General features: G+C 37.5%; 1 protein-coding gene across 3 annotated transcripts in view; it reads right to left on the bottom strand.

Moving 5' to 3' along the window:
* Positions 1-1,824: 1,824 nt before the first annotated feature.
* The window catches only part of EFR3A (EFR3 homolog A), a 77,998-nt gene continuing 58,420 nt past the window's right edge, over positions 1,825-21,402 (bottom strand). For all 3 annotated transcript variants that reach the window (XM_006912924.3, XM_015590269.2, XM_025047581.1), the window contains 5 exons: positions 19,129-19,220; positions 14,415-14,463; positions 10,929-11,032; positions 10,392-10,441; positions 1,825-4,627 (listed from right to left, as the gene is read on the bottom strand). In XM_006912924.3, the coding sequence (XP_006912986.1) occupies positions 4,522-4,627; positions 10,392-10,441; positions 10,929-11,032; positions 14,415-14,463; positions 19,129-19,220 (401 nt within the window). In that variant the 3' untranslated portion in view covers positions 1,825-4,521. The remainder of the gene's footprint in view (positions 4,628-10,391; positions 10,442-10,928; positions 11,033-14,414; positions 14,464-19,128; positions 19,221-21,402) is intronic.

Genomic DNA, 21,402 nt, shown 5'->3' with positions numbered 1-21,402 from the left:
AAAAAGGAGCATATGCAGTCAGTCTGACGAGATCACCTATGGGTCATAGTCACCCACCAAAGATGTGCGCCAAGGGCTGAGATGGTCGCTCTTTGGGCGTGTGCCCTAGAAGCACACTGGTCATTGTAGCTATTCAGAGAGTGGCCATGTGCCACGGCCCCCGACATGAACAGTCACTGCTTACCCTGCCTTGCGTCCTGGACTTGTTTTTTATTTAAATTAGGGTTTATCCCAGTGGCTGGCAGGCTAGGGAATGCAGATGCCCAGTGACACACGCAGATTAATATCATGGCAACTGTAAAAACCCGCAACGATACCCACCCTCCCGCCCACTAGTTGCTGAGATTTTACCGTGTGGAAGGCAGTATGCCACCAGATGCCCTCAAATCTCCCATCTTTACAAATCCCCACCTCACTAAACAAGACGGGGGAACCTGATGCTCCCAGATTGTTGTGTCGTTAAATATCTGACCAGACGGCGTTACAGTGGGCGTCCTTCGCCCGGCCCCACGTCGTCTAGTCCCGTCTCCCTCTGCACACTGCTGTGATGACCAGCTCCACGCGCACCTCAACCTGCCTCGTTCAGGAAGGTGGGATCAGACGGGGCCTGTCCTCTGTGCTCCCACACTTCCCGCCTTCTGACAGAGGCCTGCTCAGCACTCGAGCACGCACGATCCGCACATGTGCGGGAGTTAACGCCAACAGGGCCTTGAGCAGGAGCAGAAGCTGAAGGGTACACATTCCTCTGACTTCCTTCGCTGGGTGGACGGCTCGCAGATTATCCCATGAGACGCCCTACACTGTCCAGTGGAATGCAGTGCCAGTCAGCCAGCGATGGCCGATTCATAAATAAGTCCTATTAGTTAGTAAGAAGCTTCTGCTCCTTCCACTCCCGTCCCAGAGTAATCCTGAACGTAAGCCTGTCTTCGGTTCTGCTTTAGGAGAACCCGGGCTACGACGGCGCCTTCGTCACGGGCTGCCCCTGACTCAAAGTGTAGGTAAAAGACAAACACAGCAAAAGTAAGAGGCAGAGTGTCCTGCTCCTTTTTCTGCTTTTTCATTCATCTGAACTTGGTACTTGAGATCAGTAATTTGTCAGATGAGAGACCAGGTAACATGATCCAACAAGTGAAGAGTTAGAAAGAAAACGTGAGATAGTGAATCATACACACTACTCATTATATACCTAAAGAAACGGGTTCAGAACCGTGGAGGGACTGGCCTGAACGGGGACTGCCGCCAGGCTGCCCAGGTCCCAGCAGCGTGACCTCGAGGACCGCAAACACTTATGAACAAAAGTCAAATGCTTGCTCTGTGCCACGCAGGCAGGGCACAGTGGACCTCTGCTAAGTGACTATTCCCCACGGATCACCTCTGAGGGTGGAATTTACTCTCCACACGTTACAGATGAAGACTACAAAGCTCAAAATTTAGTCACTTGCCTGAGGCCACTCGACCAGGAAGGGGTAGGGCTGGACCTGAACCCAGAGCCCGTGCTCCTCACTGCTTTGCTACACTGCCCCAAATCTACGCGTGCTGTCACAGGCGAACCAGGGTAATTTTTACAGCCAGGAGATGGGGCTGGATGCAAACATTAAGACTGAGGCAGATGGCGCCTGTGCCTTCACGAGCTCGCCCCAGGGGCCTCGTCTTAGCTCTCCCTCAGCATGACTGGCAGTCACGCCTCTGACACGTCAGTGTACGTGAGGGCAGATCCACTAGGCAACCTGATTTTCACTAAAACTTTCCATTTTTAACTCGAGCAAGATATTAAATTTAATAAAGGTAACTAATAGCTATTATAAAAATGTACTTATACAGAAGTATTTTGATTTTGTTTTATTGCTTACATATGAATTAACTGCACAGTGAATTTTTACATTTCAAAAAGCTCATTTCATTACATTTATTACATATATCGGCATGAATTAGATACGTTAGTTCCATTTTCAGACAGAAGAAGAGAAATATTTTGAGGAGGAGAAGTTAATTGCTGGTAAAGTGCAGTATTATTCCAAAAGATAATGAATAGAAAAGCATTAAGGAAGTGTGTGAGTGTGTGAGTGTGCGAGTGTGTGTGTTCAGGTGAACTCCCTCAACAATTAAACCCTATATAAGCAGTCAAGGACAACGCAAGTATAGGAGGAATATTTAAATGTTAACTATTCAATGTCAAGAAAAAAAGTGATATAAGCAACTACATACAGCAAAAAGAGAGTGATTAACGGTTTATTACAAGTTTTAAATATCTACAAAAATATAGCAATACAGTGTGAGCTTCGACATATCCTAAACTCTCCGTCTGCCAACTGGCTATAGCACAGCACACCTACCACTTGCAGGCTCCGGGGAGGGACAAGCCAAAGGAAAGAGCCTTTCCTTGGGCATCGCTTTTAACAAGGCCACATTAGTAACCTAGAATATACAGAAGTCTACTGTGCCTTAAACACAGCAACAAGGAAAACCTCACAAAACCCAAATCAACAGTTTACAAACAGACCAATAAAAAAGGTGTGATAAACATTAACTGAAATGATTTCCCTTTACATGCAATACATGCATTTATAAATCAGAGAAAAACATGAAATTTTATAGAGCAAAGTTTGTTCCACATGAGTGCAAACAAATATATATCTTTTCTTATTCTATTAAATTAGATATTTTTTCATACAAAAGCACACAGTGTTAATCTATAAAACGACATCCAAGTGGATGATGATTGTTTTTGCATGTCCCCCTGTTTTTTTTAAACGCAGTCAAAAATTAATATCCTTTAAAAATAGATAAAAAAAAAAAGGAAAATAAAAATCATAAACATTAGCCTATTAAATGGTGAAACATTTTAGCTGATCACGAGACAAAGTTACAGTGACAGCTGCAACAGGGCCATCTGACCCCAGGGGCGACTGCACCATGACTCTGAAAACAAGGTCTTCGTCATCTACATTTAACAAAGCGCTCGGGATGTTTGAGTATCATTTCATAGGTTTAAGTAACTAAGATCTTTTGCAAGATGTTTCAAGATGCTGTACTTTGGTTCAAATACTCAAAAAATGTCTAGTATGCTTCCTTACTTTTTTGTTTCTACTACAGGTGCCCAACTAACCAGAAACAGAAAGCTATTAATATGCCTTTCTTTTCTGCAATTTTTTAAACAAAAACTAAAGCTAAGAACTGAATTGTTTTTTGAGCTACAATTTTTGATATGTACATTTTTTCGGTAAAAAAAAATAAAATCTGGAAAGGTAAAATGATAAACAGGTTATTTTATAAAAACACCCAAGAGAATAAGAGCTGCAAAGAAAGCTGCTCGTTTTGCCATATGACGGGATTCACCAAGTTGTATATGATTTTAAGAAAACACTACGGGTCTGTCGGCACGTGTAGAGTGTCGGTACGTGTAATCTTGGTGGCTTGAATCAACAGACACTTACAGTAACAATCTTTAGCACACCTGATCGCTAAACCACAGGCACCCTTTTCGAACGTTATATAAGAAATCCTAAACAGAGATGCATACAAGTGACAGTTCAAATTTTACAAATAAAAATTCCATTTTTGTAATTTTCTGACTATGAAGATTTAAAAAGATGCACAACATAGAATGGCAAACTAATGTGCTTTTAATAAAAATCAAAATGTAAACTCTTCACAGGTGAACTAGTAGCTGTTTTAAATTTTTTTTTTCTATACTAAATATATAGTCATTTAATTAATGGAGCCACAGCAAAATACTACTAATATTTCAAAGCAAAGTCTGTAAACTAATACATCTTACGATGTAAAAAATATTGCACAGTTCAGTATTCCAAGAGTAAGCTCTAAGCCTCTCAAGTAGAATTGTTAAACTCTTGGCAGAAAATACAGTATTACAAGAACTAGACACTTTACAGTATGGCGATTTTAGGGTCATATTCTAGGAATATTATTCTGTAAATGTCATACCATAAACAAGCGGAGGAATGTCTATCACATATTATCACGGTAAACAAATCGAGGGATGCCTTTCGCAGCATCTAAAACATAGGGACAAAAAGCCACAGAGCAGTTTTGCAGTCCCAGGATTAGAATACACGTGTATGTTTTTGCTTTTGCAGACAACCAAATACAAAAGCAATTCTACTTCTGAGCAGTTGTGTAGATAGATGTTTAAGAAATACATTAGACATTTCATACATCTTCAATCCTTGGAAGGCTTAATTTTTTTTAAAAAATCACATAATTGTGAGAAGTTTAAAATACACTGTTTAACAATGAAATAATGTGATACCAATACATGTTCACCTTCAAAGCCAACAGGAACCACAAAGGAAATTAACATGGCATAAATCTATCTTCAAAAGTACTCTAAAATCATATATAGTTTCAAAATTTCTAATACGGTATGCCAAGCATTTGGTTAAAGATAAAGTCCATCGTTATCTTCAAGAAGGACGTTACTACGCATTAAGCAATCCCTGAAAACAGCCTGACCTTAATTTTTAGGCTTTAAAATCCGATGCCGAGGTCTTCCCGAGCCACTCAGTACACACACAGATCTGGGAACTTCATCTCATAGACTGGGACAGACTGGTATTGGGCATGCCCAGAAGTGACGGTCAGTGTCCCTGACGGACTGGGAGGAGGACTGTAAAAGGAGAACGAGGCATTGTCAACAGGTGTTTTCAGAGCCGCTCACATCACAAAGCTGTCTAACTGCTACCTGCCGACAGTGATGGATGAGACGTGCTGCTGGACGGCTGCACGGAGAACAGGTCACGGTGGTATCGGCTGGTTTTTAAGTCTAAACCAGATTATTTTCCTTTGAATATATATATATATAATTTTTATAATGGGATTGAAATATACCCATTCTTGTAAGCTTGCTCTGTTTCACTAGTAAAAACTTTTTCATGCATACATATATTATTCTTTTTTGATGACAGTATGGTATTTCATCATATGAATATATCATAATTAAATTCAGTGGATAAATGCAGGACCATTTCCATTTTTCATTATTATAAATAATGCTCACAGGTCTATTCTTATACATATATAACTTTATCCTGTCTCTTTGGTTTATAGTTTTATCAGTAGAATTTCTAGATCAAAGTGTACTCACAATTTTGACTTTGGTACATATTGCCAGAATAGTAGTAATTTATATTTTCAACATTTAAGTGAACCTATTCTCTAATACCATTATAAATCTTGGGTATAGTCAATCGTTTTGTTGTTTAAATCTTTGCCAATCTGACAAGCAAAAGGGAATTCATCCTTACTCTTATTTTCAATTTTTGGGTTACCACTAATGCTAAGTATCTTTGTAGACTTAGTACTGACTTTATGTTTCTTTGAAAACGAATTGCATATTTGAGTCCATTGCCTATATTTCTACTTGGATGTTTTTTTCTTACAAATTTGGGAAACTAATCTTTTGTCATATAATAGAAATGTTTTTCCACAATTCATTATTTAATTATCAACCTTGTACTTTTTTTTTTTTTAAACAAATGCTTATAAACCTTATAAAGATTCAATTATTTTCTTATAATTTCTAGTTTTTGTGTTATGCTAAGGGAAACTTTCCCCAGACCAAGATTACAAAAAACATTCCTGTATAAATTCTAGTATTTTTATGTATTTTTCTAAATAGAGTTAAAATTTTCCATTTTGGTAAAAGTAAGAGGAGACTCCTCTCCCGTCCCTATTGCTGGTCAACATTCTTTAGTAAATAAGAGTTATTAAACATTTGTTCTTTTCCCCCAAAATCTGAAATCTCCTCTCTCCCACTTACCTGTACCCAAGTCCAATGTGCTGTAAATGTCAAACACTTGTCATGTTTTCCTACCTGGCGGAGCAAATGCTCCCCCGTTTTTTTCTCCCACAGCATTTTCCTGACTGCTTTATATGTAGATTCTTCCACACTGTCTATAGCATCACTTGTTCGTATATAAAAAATATAACTGTGAAGAGTTTGACTAAAACTGTAGATTAATCTGCAGAGAAGCGATGTGTTTAAGATATTAACTTCCTATCTACTAAGAAGGTCTGAGTTTCCATGTATTTAAGTATTCTTATGCATATTTCAGTTATAGTATATGTCATATAAAGTTCTTTAGTTTTAGTATTTGTTATAATGTAATTCATATAGTAATGAATTTCCATTAATTATGTACAAATATAATTAACTGTAAATTGCTCTCGATTAAGTTATTCAGCTGGTTGTCTTATATTTTCCTGATATATTATTCTATTTTTGGCAACTAATAATTATTTACCAATTACTGTTCCAGTATTTATAACATCCCTTTATTTTTTTATTGAGGGATAATTTTCATAGAGTGAAATGCACAGATATTAAGTGTAATATATGACAAGAACTGACAAATACATAAACTCATATAAATCATACCCCAATAAAAGTACTCAACACTTTCTTCATTCAAAAAAAAGTTCTTTGTATCCCTAACCAGCCATCTCTCCCTACCCCCACGCCCCACACACACATGCCCACACCCAGCAACTCTGTTCCGGTCTCTATCACAAAGTTCACCATGGCCTGTTCTCGAATTTCACACGAATGGTCTGTGCAGCCTATAGGAACGGTCCATACAAGCTCTACTTACTCCTTTATGTCTAATTTCTTTTTCTCAATATGTTTCTTTTAGATTTACCCCTAAAATGTGTTCCTTTTTATTGCTGAATAGTATTTCACTATTGTAAGAATATCGCTATTGGTCTACTGTCTATCATTCTGTTCATGAGCATTCAGTAATGTAAGAAAAGGTGCTAAAGCATCATGTACATGTCTTTTTGTAAATGTTAAGTTTTCCTTTCTCTGGGTAAATATTGACAAATGAGATTACAGGATCAAGAGCAGGTACATGTTTAACTTTAACCGCTAAAGTTTCACAAAGAGTTTGAGCCACTGTGTACTCCCGTGAGCTATGAATGAGAGTTCCTCTATAAAGTCCAATACAACACCTAGCCCACCCAATAAAATTTTTTCTTTCAGGTATTCTCTCATTCGGTTCTTGATTTACAATTTGGTTCTTTTTCAGAGTTTCCGTTTCTCTCCTAAAATATGTGTATCTTTTCCTTTAAATCTGTGTGTGTGTGTGTGTGTGTGTGTGTGTATGCGTGTGCGTGTGCGTTAAGGACCTTGTCTGCTAATTTCAATAGCTGGATTATCTGTAGGATTGCTTATTCTTAGTGTATTCTGCTTCTTCGCGCTTCATTTATTTGTTTGTTCCTTCCTGGCGGAGCAAATGCTCCCCCGTTTTTTTCTCCCACAGCATTTTCCTGACTGCTTTATATGTAGATTCTTCCACACTGTCTATAGCATCACTTGTTCGTATATAAAAAATATAACTGTGAAGAGTTTGACTAAAACTGTAGATTAATCTGCAGAGAAGCGATGTGTTTAAGATATTAACTTCCTATCTACTAAGAAGGTCTGAGTTTCCATGTATTTAAGTATTCTTATGCATATTTCAGTTATAGTATATGTCATATAAAGTTCTTTAGTTTTAGTATTTGTTATAATGTAATTCATATAGTAATGAATTTCCATTAATTATGTACAAATATAATTAACTGTAAATTGCTCTCGATTAAGTTATTCAGCTGGTTGTCTTATATTTTCCTGATATATTATTCTATTTTTGGCAACTAATAATTATTTACCAATTACTGTTCCAGTATTTATAACATCCCTTTATTTTTTTATTGAGGGATAATTTTCATAGAGTGAAATGTACAGATATTAAGTGTAATATATGACAAGAACTGACAAATACATAAACTCATATAAATCATACCCCAATAAAAGTACTCAACACTTTCTTCATTCAAAAAAAAGTTCTTTGTATCCCTAACCAGCCATCTCTCCCTACCCCCACGCCCCACACACACATGCCCACACCCAGCAACTCTGTTCCGGTCTCTATCACAAAGTTCACCATGGCCTGTTCTCGAATTTCACACGAATGGTCTGTGCAGCCTATAGGAACGGTCCATACAAGCTCTACTTACTCCTTTATGTCTAATTTCTTTTTCTCAATATGTTTCTTTTAGATTTACCCCTAAAATGTGTTCCTTTTTATTGCTGAATAGTATTTCACTATTGTAAGAATATCGCTATTGGTCTACTGTCTATCATTCTGTTCATGAGCATTCAGTAATGTAAGAAAAGGTGCTAAAGCATCATGTACATGTCTTTTTGTAAATGTTAAGTTTTCCTTTCTCTGGGTAAATATTGACAAATGAGATTACAGGATCAAGAGCAGGTACATGTTTAACTTTAACCGCTAAAGTTTCACAAAGAGTTTGAGCCATTGTGTACTCCCGTGAGCTATGAATGAGAGTTCCTCTATAAAGTCCAATACAACACCTAGCCCACCCAATAAAATTTTTTCTTTCAGGTATTCTCTCATTCGGTTCTTGATTTACAATTTGGTTCTTTTTCAGAGTTTCCGTTTCTCTCCTAAAATATGTGTATCTTTTCCTTTAAATCTGTGTGTGTGTGTGTGTGTGCGTGTGTGTATGCGTGTGCGTGTGCGTTAAGGACCTTGTCTGCTAATTTCAATAGCTGGATTATCTGTAGGATTGCTTATTCTTAGTGTATTCTGCTTCTTCGCGCTTCATTTATTTGTTTGTTTGTTTATTTATTTTTTGTACTAGGATCAAAGTAAATGCAAGAACAATGGAGACTGAAATATAAGACCGTTTTGTTTCTTACAAATTCCTTCCTCTGTCCAGAGTTACAGTGAGGCAAATAACAAGAAGGAATATACCAAACAAGAATGGAAAACTCTGAAGATGCACTAAGAAGTCTGTTTGATTTCTCTGTATCACGTAAGCTATCCAGAACTACTTCCTAACTAGGTGACCTTCATAAGTCACCTAACTTCTATGTGCCTCTGTTTCTACATTTCTAAAGTAAAAATAATCACTACCTATTTTTTATGTCTTTTGTAAATATTGCATGAAATAACGCTCTTAGCACAGTACCTAAAACACCGTAAGAGTTCACTAAATGTTAACTATTAGAAGTGTTCAACAAATGCTATTAGTAGTAGTTGCAGTACCAACAACACAGAATTAGTCATAACACTTATTCTAAAATATTAAATCTACCCAGTTATGACAGATTATATGTACCATGATGGTCCCTAGCAACATTCCTTTTAAGAACAAGGGTTATGATTTTGAATTTGACTTTTCCACTCACTAGCTGGATGACCTTCAGCAAGTTACTTTGCTTCTCTAAGCCTCAGTGTCTTTACCTGGAAAATGAAAAAAATAGTATCTACCTCACTTTCAGGGCTATGGTGATGGTTAGCAAATATAATAGATTTAAACCAGCCGCATGAGATCAAGCACACAGCAGACATGTACTATGACGACTAACAGGCATCGAGGAAGTAAATGCTCACAGCCAACGATATCTTCTCAATTTAAGGTATGTCACATATTGCGTACTTTGGTGCAATTCTCTGTTCTGAATTGTGGAAAGAAGTGACTTTTACCTTACTGGGGGGTGGCAGGAATGGTGGGCAAATGCCTAGAATAAGATGTGATACTGATGAAAAACATGCCTTGCACACAAAGGCAAAAGAAAGGCTATAGAATGAAAAAGAAAATGGACAGGAGCATGCACCCGCCTCTTCTATTCATAGGATGCTGGGGTTGAAGCAAAAGGGACCTTGTTAGTCAAGTTAAAAATAAAAAGATAAAGCTGATATAGGAAAAAACTCCAGAAGCACAGCTTCTATCTAAGACTCCTGTACTGAGCCGCCTCACACAAAGGCCAGCTCCACACCAGTCGACATAAGAACAGGCGGAGGTGCCTTCCACAGATGGAACCTGGGCTCTGACCTTGTCACATGCTCCATTACTTAATAAGCAATAAATACAGAATACGGAAGTATGTGAGACACCATACATTTCAGAGCATAAAATGAATTATAACGGGACTCAAATGAGTATGACTTAGGAAAGCTCAAGGAAAGTTTAATAATTCAAGTGAGCCACCCGCATAGTAGAACTGTTACTGCTCTGGAAAGAGCTATGAGGCTGAACCATAACAAACTAGTTTTTGCAAGTCGAATTGGTTAAATATGAGAAATCATCTGGTTAAACGTATCATTAGATTGCGAAGCTTCCAAGTTACCCGAGGTCCTAGTAGGACCACTCTGAAGACACCTAGACAAGAAAGGGTAACAGACTCTACCCAGGGAACAGGGTGACAACTGAGTGACAACTAAGTGATAACTAAGGCACCTGCACGATCTTGTGTTTATCCCAAATGAAAAGCACAATTACGTATGATCAGACACAAATGTATAGGGGTCTAATAGTCTCTACTTTGTTGTTTTACTGCTGTTGGAGTAACAAACCCTTACCGGATGGTGAGTTCCAGTATTTGAGCAAGTCTATCATGGAGCAGATTTGCCTACAAAGGAGAAAAAAAATGTTAAGAATGGATTTATTTTCCAAAAACCCATATATAATAATACAAATGCCACTTAAAGGACAAAGCATACCTGTAACTATTAAGCTGATAGTAAAGAATGTTTTAGTGTTTTGGTTGTACCTGTAATTGGAATTTAATGTGAAGCTTCTCTTTTATTCCTTTCCTAGTCTCAGTGGTAAAAACAAACTGATAGACACACAAAACAAAATACAGCAAAATTGCTGAAAACCACTGCGAAAAAATTACCAAAGCAACAACCATCATTAACATGTAGTTTGGGATATGCCATTTAAATCGGTTTATATTGCACAAAGAAATTATTTGTACCATCAAAGCTTTCAGTCCCTACCTGATGCATTACGCGTATTCTGCTCATCTGCCTAAAGCTTAGAACCTACCAACCAATTACCAAGATTTTCACAAAAATCACACCCCCCGCCACAACCTTCACCATCTGCTCACTCACTTTGGATTCACACTGTGCTGCGATTTCTTCAAAAGGTGCTTTCTGGAATTTCTCTATCACGAGACGCCTCTTTTCCTTTTCCTGTTCTTCCATTCCACTGGTATCTATATGTAAATGTTTATAAAGACCCATTAAAAGGAATATAGAATTTCATAGAACCTTGACAATGACCATAAGAGCAAATGATCTCTAAACGAAAAATGATGGTAATTGACAGAACTACATTATTTTTATTAGTTTCAAGTATACAGTACATTGGTTAGACATTTATATAGTTTATCAAACGATCCCCCTGATTGCTCTTTCTCCCCTCTGGCTCTCCACCTAGCCATTACATCACTGCTGACTGCATGCCCTACGCCGTGCTCCCCATCCCCGTGACCATCAATCAACTACTAACTTGTACTTCTTTAACCCTTCACCCCATTCTCCCAGCCCTGCAACGTCCCTCCCTTCAGGCCGTCACCAGACTGTCCTCTATATTTGTGAGCCTGTTTTTAATTAGTTTGTTCTTTTTGTTCCTTAGATTCCACATATAAGGGAAATCACATGGTATTTATCTTTTCTGTCTGACTTATTTTACTCCGAATAACAACCTCTAGGTCCATCCATGTCGTTGCAAATGGTAGGATTTCATTTTTCTAATGGCCGAGTGATATTCCATTGTATATATGAACCGTAACTTCTTTATCTGGTCGTCTGTTGATGGGCATTTAGGCTGCTTCCATATCTTGGCTATTGTGAACAGTGCTGCCATGAACATAGGGGTACACAGATCTTTACGAATTATTGTTTCCTTTGACATTATGGCAGGTTAACAAAGTGAAAGAATTTATGTCCTTCTGAAACTATAATACAAAGTCATGATCGTCTCTCTGTTGTTCACCAGACCAGTGTCACAGGTTCAGATGTGCCAGGGGCCAGGCAGGAAAGAGATATTTTTAAATCTGGTCAGGTAAAAGCAGGAGGAAATAAGCTACTTGGGCAAGACAAGTGTATATCCCTGGTCTTAAGTGCTCAGATTCAATTTAAAGAAACAATGTTTCCACCTGAACTTGGCCCGCAGGCAGCAGGTTCGCTTTCCGCACTAGCCCAGTAGTTCTCTGACTTTCTGGTTTTAAGATTCCTTTACATTTTTAAAAAATATTGACAAAATCAAATAGCTTTTTAGAACGGTCTTATATCTACTGATATTTTCCATATTAGCATATAAAACGGAGAAACTTTAAAGATATTAACTCGTTTAAAAATAACACGTTTAATGAAAAAATAACCATATTTTCCAAAATAAACCAAATCAGTGAAGATAGTGGCATTGTTTGATATATCTGCAAATCTCATTAATGTATAGCTTAATTGCAGGCAGCTGGATTCTGTCTGCAAATGGATTCGATCCTGTCCGCAATGTTATTTTGGTTGTAGAATATGAAGAAAACCCCGCCCTACACATAGATAGTGGTGAAAAAAGAGTTTTAAAAACGTTTGCCCAGAATTATGATACTCCTTCTTCGACACCACAGCAAAACTCGACAAGGAGTGGTTTCTTAAATGTTAGTTACAACAGAATTTAAAACTTATTAATAAACTTTTGTCATTGGTTACGTTAAAATCTATTGATCTATTTTATATTTTGCTCGAGCACGATTTTGTAACATCATGCAATGGTCATTTAGAATTATCGGTCCACTGACATATAGATCCTCTAAATGTAGACATATTTCTATGTCTATAAAATAATATAAAAAAATAACATAAAAAACTATAAAATAATTTTTAAAAGCCACATTTGTTAGTTATTACCACTGATCTCATTAGAAAAGTCTTTAAATACTGGAGGGCTGTCAAACTCACAGTGGCAGACTGTTTCAAGATTCTGATTTTGTTCAAAAGTGCTAATTTTGTCACTGGGAGCAAATACGGTTGGTGTCTTTTGTTTTGTTTTTCTTTCTCTTGAAGTGACAGACTCACTTCCTTTATTTTCCAGAAAACGTCTGCCAAATACTACAGGTTTCCTCTCAGTCTTTTCTCAAAGTAAAAATGGCATTTCTTGTAAAAAATAACTAGCTCGGCTTGCAAATCAAGGCAATCAAAAAAGTGTTTATGTTTTCTCCCCAAAGGCATGCACTCGTAGGCTGAGATTTAATGGAACCAATAAATTATACCAATTAACCAAGGGCATTCTTAAGTAATCTTGTTTTAAAAATAACTGTAGGTATATGGTGCTAAAGAATACGATGACCATTAGTACAGTCTGATGCCACTGCCTTCATTAACGTTAATCAAAAAGGCTTACGGTGCTTTAATATTATGATAGAAATACTTTCTGACCTGTTGGATCCCTTCTGAGAGTCTCCTTCAGGCCCTCCAGAACCCCAGGACAGACTGTGAGAACCACTGCCCTAGGCTGCAAATTCCTCAACACGTTTTACTAATCTTTAAACCTCTCCAAGTATCTTGCACATAATGGGTGTTCGAAAATTGCTTACTAAATTCAATTAATTTTATTTTGGCAAATTTGCTATTAAGTAACAGTGAGGAAAAAAAAATCCTCTAATGGATTAAGCCAAAAGGGGTCAAATTTTATTTCATGTATGATGGATTCTGGAGCACTTTACTGCCCTTGAAAATAATTTTCTTACTGTAATATCTCTAAAAAAATGAAAGCCAATTTCTACCCTATATTGCTTTACCAATTAGAAAATGAATTGGGATCAAGGGTCATTAGTATAGTAGTAATTAATATTAATACATAATTGAAAGAACCATTTTAAAATAAAAAAAGAAGCTAATTACATAAGATAAAATTTATTTCCGTAAAGGCCAAAGGAGAAAAAAAATCAGAGTAATATTTTATACAAAGATAAGTGAAGACTACAGAGTCAGACCAACTTGGGTATGAAATCTGGCTCCAGCATCTACTAGCCATGTGATCTCAGGAGAATTTGTTCATTTTTCTGCCTCAACATTTTCATTGATAAAATAGCAGGGATTAACGTGATACCCAATCATGCCTGCGGACAATCTCAGCCAGCTCCTTTCTCTAACTCTACTACAAACACACTTCTAATTATAATATTATATGCCTGTCAAAAAAAATCACTCAATTTACTTTGCTCAGAATTTCTCACAATTTTCACCTCTACATCTCCTACGAAAGGAAATACATTGACTGTGTCTTATAAGTTCATGAAGCCTACATGCTACCCACCAAATAAGAATGGCATTAAAATACACTGTGATATGCCTGCATAACTCTAGAAAAGTCTATCTATACAAAGGAAAAGAAATATCTGTGACAAGACAGGACAACTGTAAAAGCCTAAAGAAAGTAGCTAAATAAATCAATACATATTTATATAGAAATCAACAGTAAATATGTATTTCTTGCCATGCTGCCTGTATTTATTTATGTGGCATCTAAACAAGTACTAAGATAAAGATAAGTTAGCAAAATATGAAGAGAGTTAACAAATACAAAAATCTCACCAATTGCTTTCTTTAATGCTTCAAAGGTGATTTCTTCAGTGTTACTAACCTAAAAAAAGTGATTTTAAGTAAAATAGTTAAGAAAGGTCAATATGAACAATACTTTCACCTAGTTACAAGTCAACTAAAAACTTTTACAAATTCTTTCTTCTTTGTGTTGGTTTGATTTATGATTGTACGCCACAGTAACAAATAATGTCTACTTTTTCACTGGCTGTGACAATGGCCTACTGCAGTGGTTCCCAAACGAGTCTACGGGTTAAGTTCAGGCTGGCAGAATCAGCATCCCCTAGGCAACCCAACCACCACCGAATTACAGATCTCAACCTCCAGTCATGTGATGTGCAGTAAGATTTGAGTCCCACTCACTGAACTATGCTTCACAGGTCAACAATGCTTGGAAATATTCAAGGCAGAGATTATACATAAATAAAGTTTCAGCCATGTGACAAATGCAAACTAGTACTCTATGGCCTCTCTAATTCTAGTACCACATACAGTTTACAAATCGAAAATTTTGAAATAATCTAAAACTTTAAATGGTTTAAAAGAATCGCTACTTTGGAAACTGTCCAATGAGTACAGTTAATCGACAGCTTAAAACAATCACATTCTGGAACATCTGAGGTCAGCCGCCAGTCTTATTCTCAGAAATACGCTTTCCCTTGGGGTTTTCAGATCTCTCTCTTGCTTTGAGATTTGTAAAAAGTATGAAATTAACTGTATTATGATAAAAGAAAAAAAAAGTCAGTCATACTTTTTTTGGCACCAGCACATTTGCACGAGGAATAATATATCCAGTTACTATAGTATCTCTGAATAAAAATTAATAAACGATGCACGAGTACTTGCCTGGGGCTCTGGTCATCCCTAATTTTAGCTCATGAGCTTCTTTTGCTAAGTCTAAGGCGGCAAGACTAATGAAAGCAAAAGACTTCATGCTCTGCACCTTGGCTTCTCTGTAACAGAAAGGCTTTAGCTGGAAACCAAGCAGCAAGAGTTCCACTCCCTCAGTTTTTTACTGAGGGTTCATAGTTCTAGTTGAAGTCAGATTAAACTTGGGAATCTTCAGTTGCTTTGTTCTAGATATTTGGAGCAGATATATAAGATTAGGCTCTGGCTGGTCATTTATTTGTACCTAGAAACAAACTAGTACTTCAATGAAAAAATCCACTGTTGTTTTTACAACTGGTTAAGAACTTTTAGACTTTTGAGAAACAACCATAGTACAGGAGAAAGAACAGTGGAGAAGACAGAAGGCCAGTATTCTTGTTACATATACTTTTTACTTATTACCTGTTCGATCTGGATAAGTGAAAAGCTAAGTACTCTACCTAATACTCTTCTTCTCCATTGGTTCTCGTTCTCCTTAATTCAGATCACTGATTGTCTCCTGGCATCAGAACCACCAGGTCATTCTGCCCCGTCCTTTTGTTTTACTCTCCTTTCTCTAAATCACTTTAAGTTCTCAGAATGGGGAACTCCCACTCTCCCGTCCCTGCTCCCCATCCCCAGCCGGGCTACTCCAGGTTCTCAGTACCCAGGCGCAGGCTATTACGAAGATCTCCTAGGTGACCTCTCGACCTCCAGTCTCTCTGTTCTAATTTAGCCCAGTCACACTTCTGACATTCATGTTCTGAAGGCTCAGCTCTGATAATGACATTACCCCAATTGGAGAGTTTCCCTACTTCCTACCACATTACACACGGAGCCCTCGGGCTGGTGACAAAACCTTCCATAATTTGGTTTTACTCTCATTTCCCAAGATTCCCTTTTGTCAATTCAATTTTTTTAAAGACCATTGCTTTATACTAGTGTTTAATGATTCATATTTTTCATACAATGTTGCTGCTAAATGCAAAGCCCCCTACTTCATTCGGTGCTCGACTGGACCACAATCAGTCCCAACTCTACAGGAAACACCGGCTGTGCTAGAGTTATGGAGAAAGGGCGCAGAGGCACCAGCTGAGAGAGGTCTCGACACTCTCTGCCTTCTGCGTGATCTACAGTTCTAGCCTAGACTCCACAACACACTTGGGCTTGCATGAAATCTGCTATTCATCTTTTCCCAATCAGACTAGCTGCTATGTCACTTCCGACGATATCTTAGCAATTCTACAGCACCTAGCGCAGCAGGTTCTGACTAATACTGGTTTGATGCCAGAATTATTGTTTTGTTAGCACACATGCAGGTTTCTTCAGTCATGCTTGGGAAAAAGGCAGGGATACATATGTATGAAACGAAGGTCTATTATTTGTCCCAGAATAAACAACAATCCTTTTCAGCCAAACAGTGACTTAATTTTGTACAGAGAAAAATGTAATATGTATTCGAATTTGAATATACATAAACTGCCATCCATTTCCCCACATAATTCAGCATGATTGTCTCGTGCAGGTCCGCCTGCACAGCGGTCACGCCCAGGATGCTCCGAGAGCCCCCGAGGTCGGGAATCACACCTACAGAGCCTGACTCCAGGAACCAAGCAGACAGTTCTATCTCAGGAAGCAGAGAAGCCTCTACTCCATTTTAGCTATTTATCTTCTTGAACCCCTTAATTTAATCAGGTATCTTTATGTGTACATAGGGCGATTTTTAGAAAAAGTTCACTAAGTGATTCACAGTGGGATAAGGTATGAATTACGAATGTTGGAACTGACATACCTCAAGTGGACCAGGCATTTCAGTAAACTATAGTAACGATTTGATTTGTAATCAAGGAAAACACAAGTTTGCTATATCTCCATCTAAACAATATTCTGGCTTTTTTTTTTTTTTAAGTTATAAGCTCTGAACGCAGATATCAGATTTATCTGAAGACTAACTGGGATCATGTATATAAAATTTCAATTAATTTTGATCAACGTTACACGAGTATTGTTTTTTAAATGAACAATTTTCTTATCTGACTCCTTGTTAGCTAATATACTTAAACACAGTTTGATATTTTGTTATACCATTAACTGGTGAACACCTAACTGACACGAATTCCTCCTGTCCATACCATGAAATCAATCAGTTCCAGCCTAGAAGGTAATATTATTCTGTCTTCCGGTACCTGAACAATCACCCCTAATAAGCAAAATCAGATTCCACAACGATAAGTGGGTTTGGAACTCCGACGTGCTCAAGGAAATCTTATACTGAACTGTTTATTTAAATTTTCAAATGCTCAGTGTGAGCCATCTCTGACTCAGGACTTTATTTATGGCAAAGAGAAAAACAACGAGATCTTTAGCAAGTTAACAAATGTATTAATGGACTTTTAATGTAAAGTTCATGTTTAAGAATCTTCCTCCTATATTGTCTTTATGCAAATGTCTTTTCAATTCATTTTATCAAAATAGATTGATTGTCTGCAACAGTTTGAAGTGTTTTATATGTATTTTTAAAAGAAATAAAAATGATTAACAAAAGGAGAATGGAATAACACCAGTCAATAAAATACACTCCACTCTTGACAAAATAGTGTATAAACTTATTAGATTTCTTCCCTCAAAACATTAACAGTATCAAATTCACAATCATTACAAACTCCTTACTAGTAGGGAGTATAGAAATTCAAATGGATATGAAGAGGAGAATATTTGGAAGATGATTTTTCTTGAGTCTTAAATTAGTAAGAAACTTTAAACCAACCTTAACACCCTCAGTTTCAAAATAACCACTAACTGCCTCTTTACCCTTGATGCTCTGATGTTCATTTCTTAATAAAGTAGGTTAATTCTGCATAACAGGGGGCTGAATAGCACATAAGATGTGAGTGAGTCGGCTATGCCCTGGCCACCAAACAGTTTTAACTCTTGAAGATAAATTAATTGACAGGGATTGGGAGAGGGGAGGAGAGAGGAGGCTGAGAAAGCATAAATTCAGACAACTTCCTTCCCCTTTTCTTAGATGGATATTCTTTTAATTATTTATACTGTACCAAATGAGAAATAATGAAATACCTAGGAAGGCAAGCAATGAATAAACCACAAGGAGGAGGCTGACTTGACATGCTGGTATTTCGGCATTTTTACTTGACTTATCAAAAAATTCTCTGGTGATTTGTGTGGAATAAGTCCTAGAGAGTACTGGCTGCGTTTTCTTCCTATAACTCAGGAGGGTACACTCTTGTTCTCTATTGAAACAGGAGGAGAGCATTAAATCTACAATATTTCAAATAAGTCACAGTCCTTAAAGAGTACAAAGATCACTGATACCGCTTAACCTACTTTAAATGCATTATACTTACTATCTAAAATGATAAAAAAAAATTTCCCTCAGATGAAGTTTTGGAACTTTCTGAAAGTTGTGAGCATCTGCCTTCACATTAGAGTGTATAATTCCATTTAGACTCCTAATCCATGTTTCATAAATCTTTAATAGGATCTAGAGGGCCTCCTAATTTAATAACAGGCCTTATGTAACATTTCTTACTTACGAAAAATCTTCCGTTTCTGTTTTATGACTCCTTTTATTACACTGAATTACAATGTGAAATCTAATGTTAAATTTCTGTTTCTTTATAGATAGCTGAAATGAGTTTAGTAAAATAAATTATGAAGAAGTTCAAGACTAAATCAGATTAATTTCTACTAACAATTTTGTTGATTTGGTGATAATTCAGAGTTGCATTTGCTCCTATTTGAAAGCATAAAAGGGTAAAAAAATTCTTTTAAATTGATATCTCTCAAGACAGCATTCTACCACAAACTTTTGGCAACTTACCACATCATCGGAAGGGATGTTGCTGGGTAAAATATCCACCTGAATGGACACAGTGTCCACGATGCTCTTTCTCCTGGAAAGTCGATCTTCATCTAAAATAAAAAAATTTCTCATTATATGCTAGTTAGAAATGATACGTCATTTATAAACTACATATTTCGGATTTCAAAAAATTTCATAAAATTAAGACGCTGTCTTCTTTGCTCTTTTCCAATGTACAAAGCACTGTGTTCTCAGACTTTTAAACTTCATGAAGAGTCACTTCATAATCCGGCAACACTCTATCTTTCTAATCCCATTTTGCATATATTGTGATTTTATTCTCCTGAAGGAGTAAAGGATAAAGAACTTAAAGAAGGCCAGCATAAAGCAACCAGTTTCTCTCTTACTGACTACTCCTCTACTCCACAGTAGCTTCCCACGGTAGTAATTAATGCTGTCAATCGAATGTAGAAATTTACCCTCCTTCTGGACACATAGTAGGAGTGCAATGCCTGGCGTCTCGGTGGTTAGGAGGGACTAGGTAACTAGTTCTGGCCAATCAAGTATGAGCGGTGTTCCAGAGAGGGCCTGCTCCAGCAGTGTGGATTCCAGATATGGATGATACGCAGTTAGCTTGAGCACCAAATAAATCTTGAAAGTTTTCAACCACTGAGAGCCTGCGTTTGTTATCACAGTATAATTCAGCCAGTGCTTCTTAACCATGGCACTACTGACATCCTGGGCCAGGTAATTCCTGTTGTGGGGAGCTGCTGTGTGTTGTAGGATGTCTAGCAGCATCTCTAGCTTCTACCCATCAGATGCCAGTAGGCCTACTCCACCTCTCCTGCCCCAGTGGTGTCTCTGAAACTGACAAACGTTCCCTGGGATGGGCAAAATCACCGTCAGCTGAGAACCATCCCAACTGATGACAGACTGTTGTACAGTTTTCCCTATATGCCACCATCATGTCATAAGCTTCTTAAAACACTGACCACATCACTCTCCCAAGCAATTCTACCCACTGTTGGATTAAAAAAGCACTCTGGGTTCCCTAGCTAGATCTTACCAGCATAACTTCGACAGCTCCCTAACTTATGTAGTGTCCGAGTCGAGTGTGCCCATCCCCCGATCTCCGAGCGTGCTGTGGCATCTCTGGCTTCTATGCGTTTCTACAAACAGAAGCCCCTACTGAAAACACTTTACTTACCTGCACTTCTTTATGTCCTCCCACTATAAAGATTCTTATCTTTCAAGGCCTAGCTGAATATTATATCGCTTCCTTAAAAATCTGAAATATTACTCCAATTATTTCCACTTATCCCACTTTCTTCTAGTGACAAAAATTTATTCTCAGTTATGACTGATCTTCCCTTATCACCATTCAATCATTATTACCTTTCGATCTTATCTCCCCAATCATACTAGAAATTTGGTGGCAGTGTGTGCTTTGCATCTGTCATACAGGAGTCACTGGGTTCTGCTCTATGACAGTTAGAGGGGCAGAACATACAAACGTAACTGTGACAAATTACTACACATTGTTTTGCCACAGTTTTCAGGCTGAAAATATTTTACCTCCTGCACTTGGCTATTATTGAGCTAATCTAAGAACTGTATTCTTTCTTTTTTTCTTCATGATCATATGCTTTGATGTAAAATGCCAAAAGTAATGACATTAATAGACCTGCTACAAAATAGTGTGTAGTCATCACTGCTGACTTGCCTTTCTCCTACAAACAGGCCAACTTTGAAGGTCTCGCCAAAACTCAACACGAGGAATAAATAATTATCTGTTTCACAAAGAACATCATAAAAGAATTTCTAGGCTAATACACAAAGGGTTGCAGAGAAGAGTCAAACTGAAGACTAAGGTAAAAATAAAAAGGAAAAGGAAGGTACAGGACAGGAAAGAGATCACAGTGGCAAAAATCAGTGAGAACAGAAGGGAGGTATAGAGGAGAGAGTGAAGATTTGAGATTTTAAAATGAAATTTAATGGGAAACTCTAACATTATATTCTTAGAACTTTTTTTTCTTTTGACCTATATAATCACCCGCTTACAGGTGACCACACAGAGGCCGAGGTACGGCTATAATCAGGTATCTTGCCCATCTACACAAATGTAGCTTCTGAAGTAGAGCTTATGGAAGATGATGCCCCTGTTCCCATGGGCCGTCGACATCTGTTCCCGGCCTGCTTTACAAAGTCCACTGAAATGCAGCATCACTGTAGCCTCTGTGGGCTACACTGTCCCACTGGCTCTAGTGAACTGCCCTGTCACCATCTGTCTGA

Source organism: Pteropus alecto, unplaced genomic scaffold (genome assembly GCF_000325575.1).
Source record: "Pteropus alecto unplaced genomic scaffold, ASM32557v1 scaffold105, whole genome shotgun sequence".
In the NCBI taxonomy this organism is placed as follows: Eukaryota; Metazoa; Chordata; class Mammalia; order Chiroptera; family Pteropodidae; genus Pteropus; species Pteropus alecto.
The sequence above is the reverse complement of the archived record's forward strand: the minus strand, read 5'-3'. Positions and strand labels throughout refer to the sequence as shown.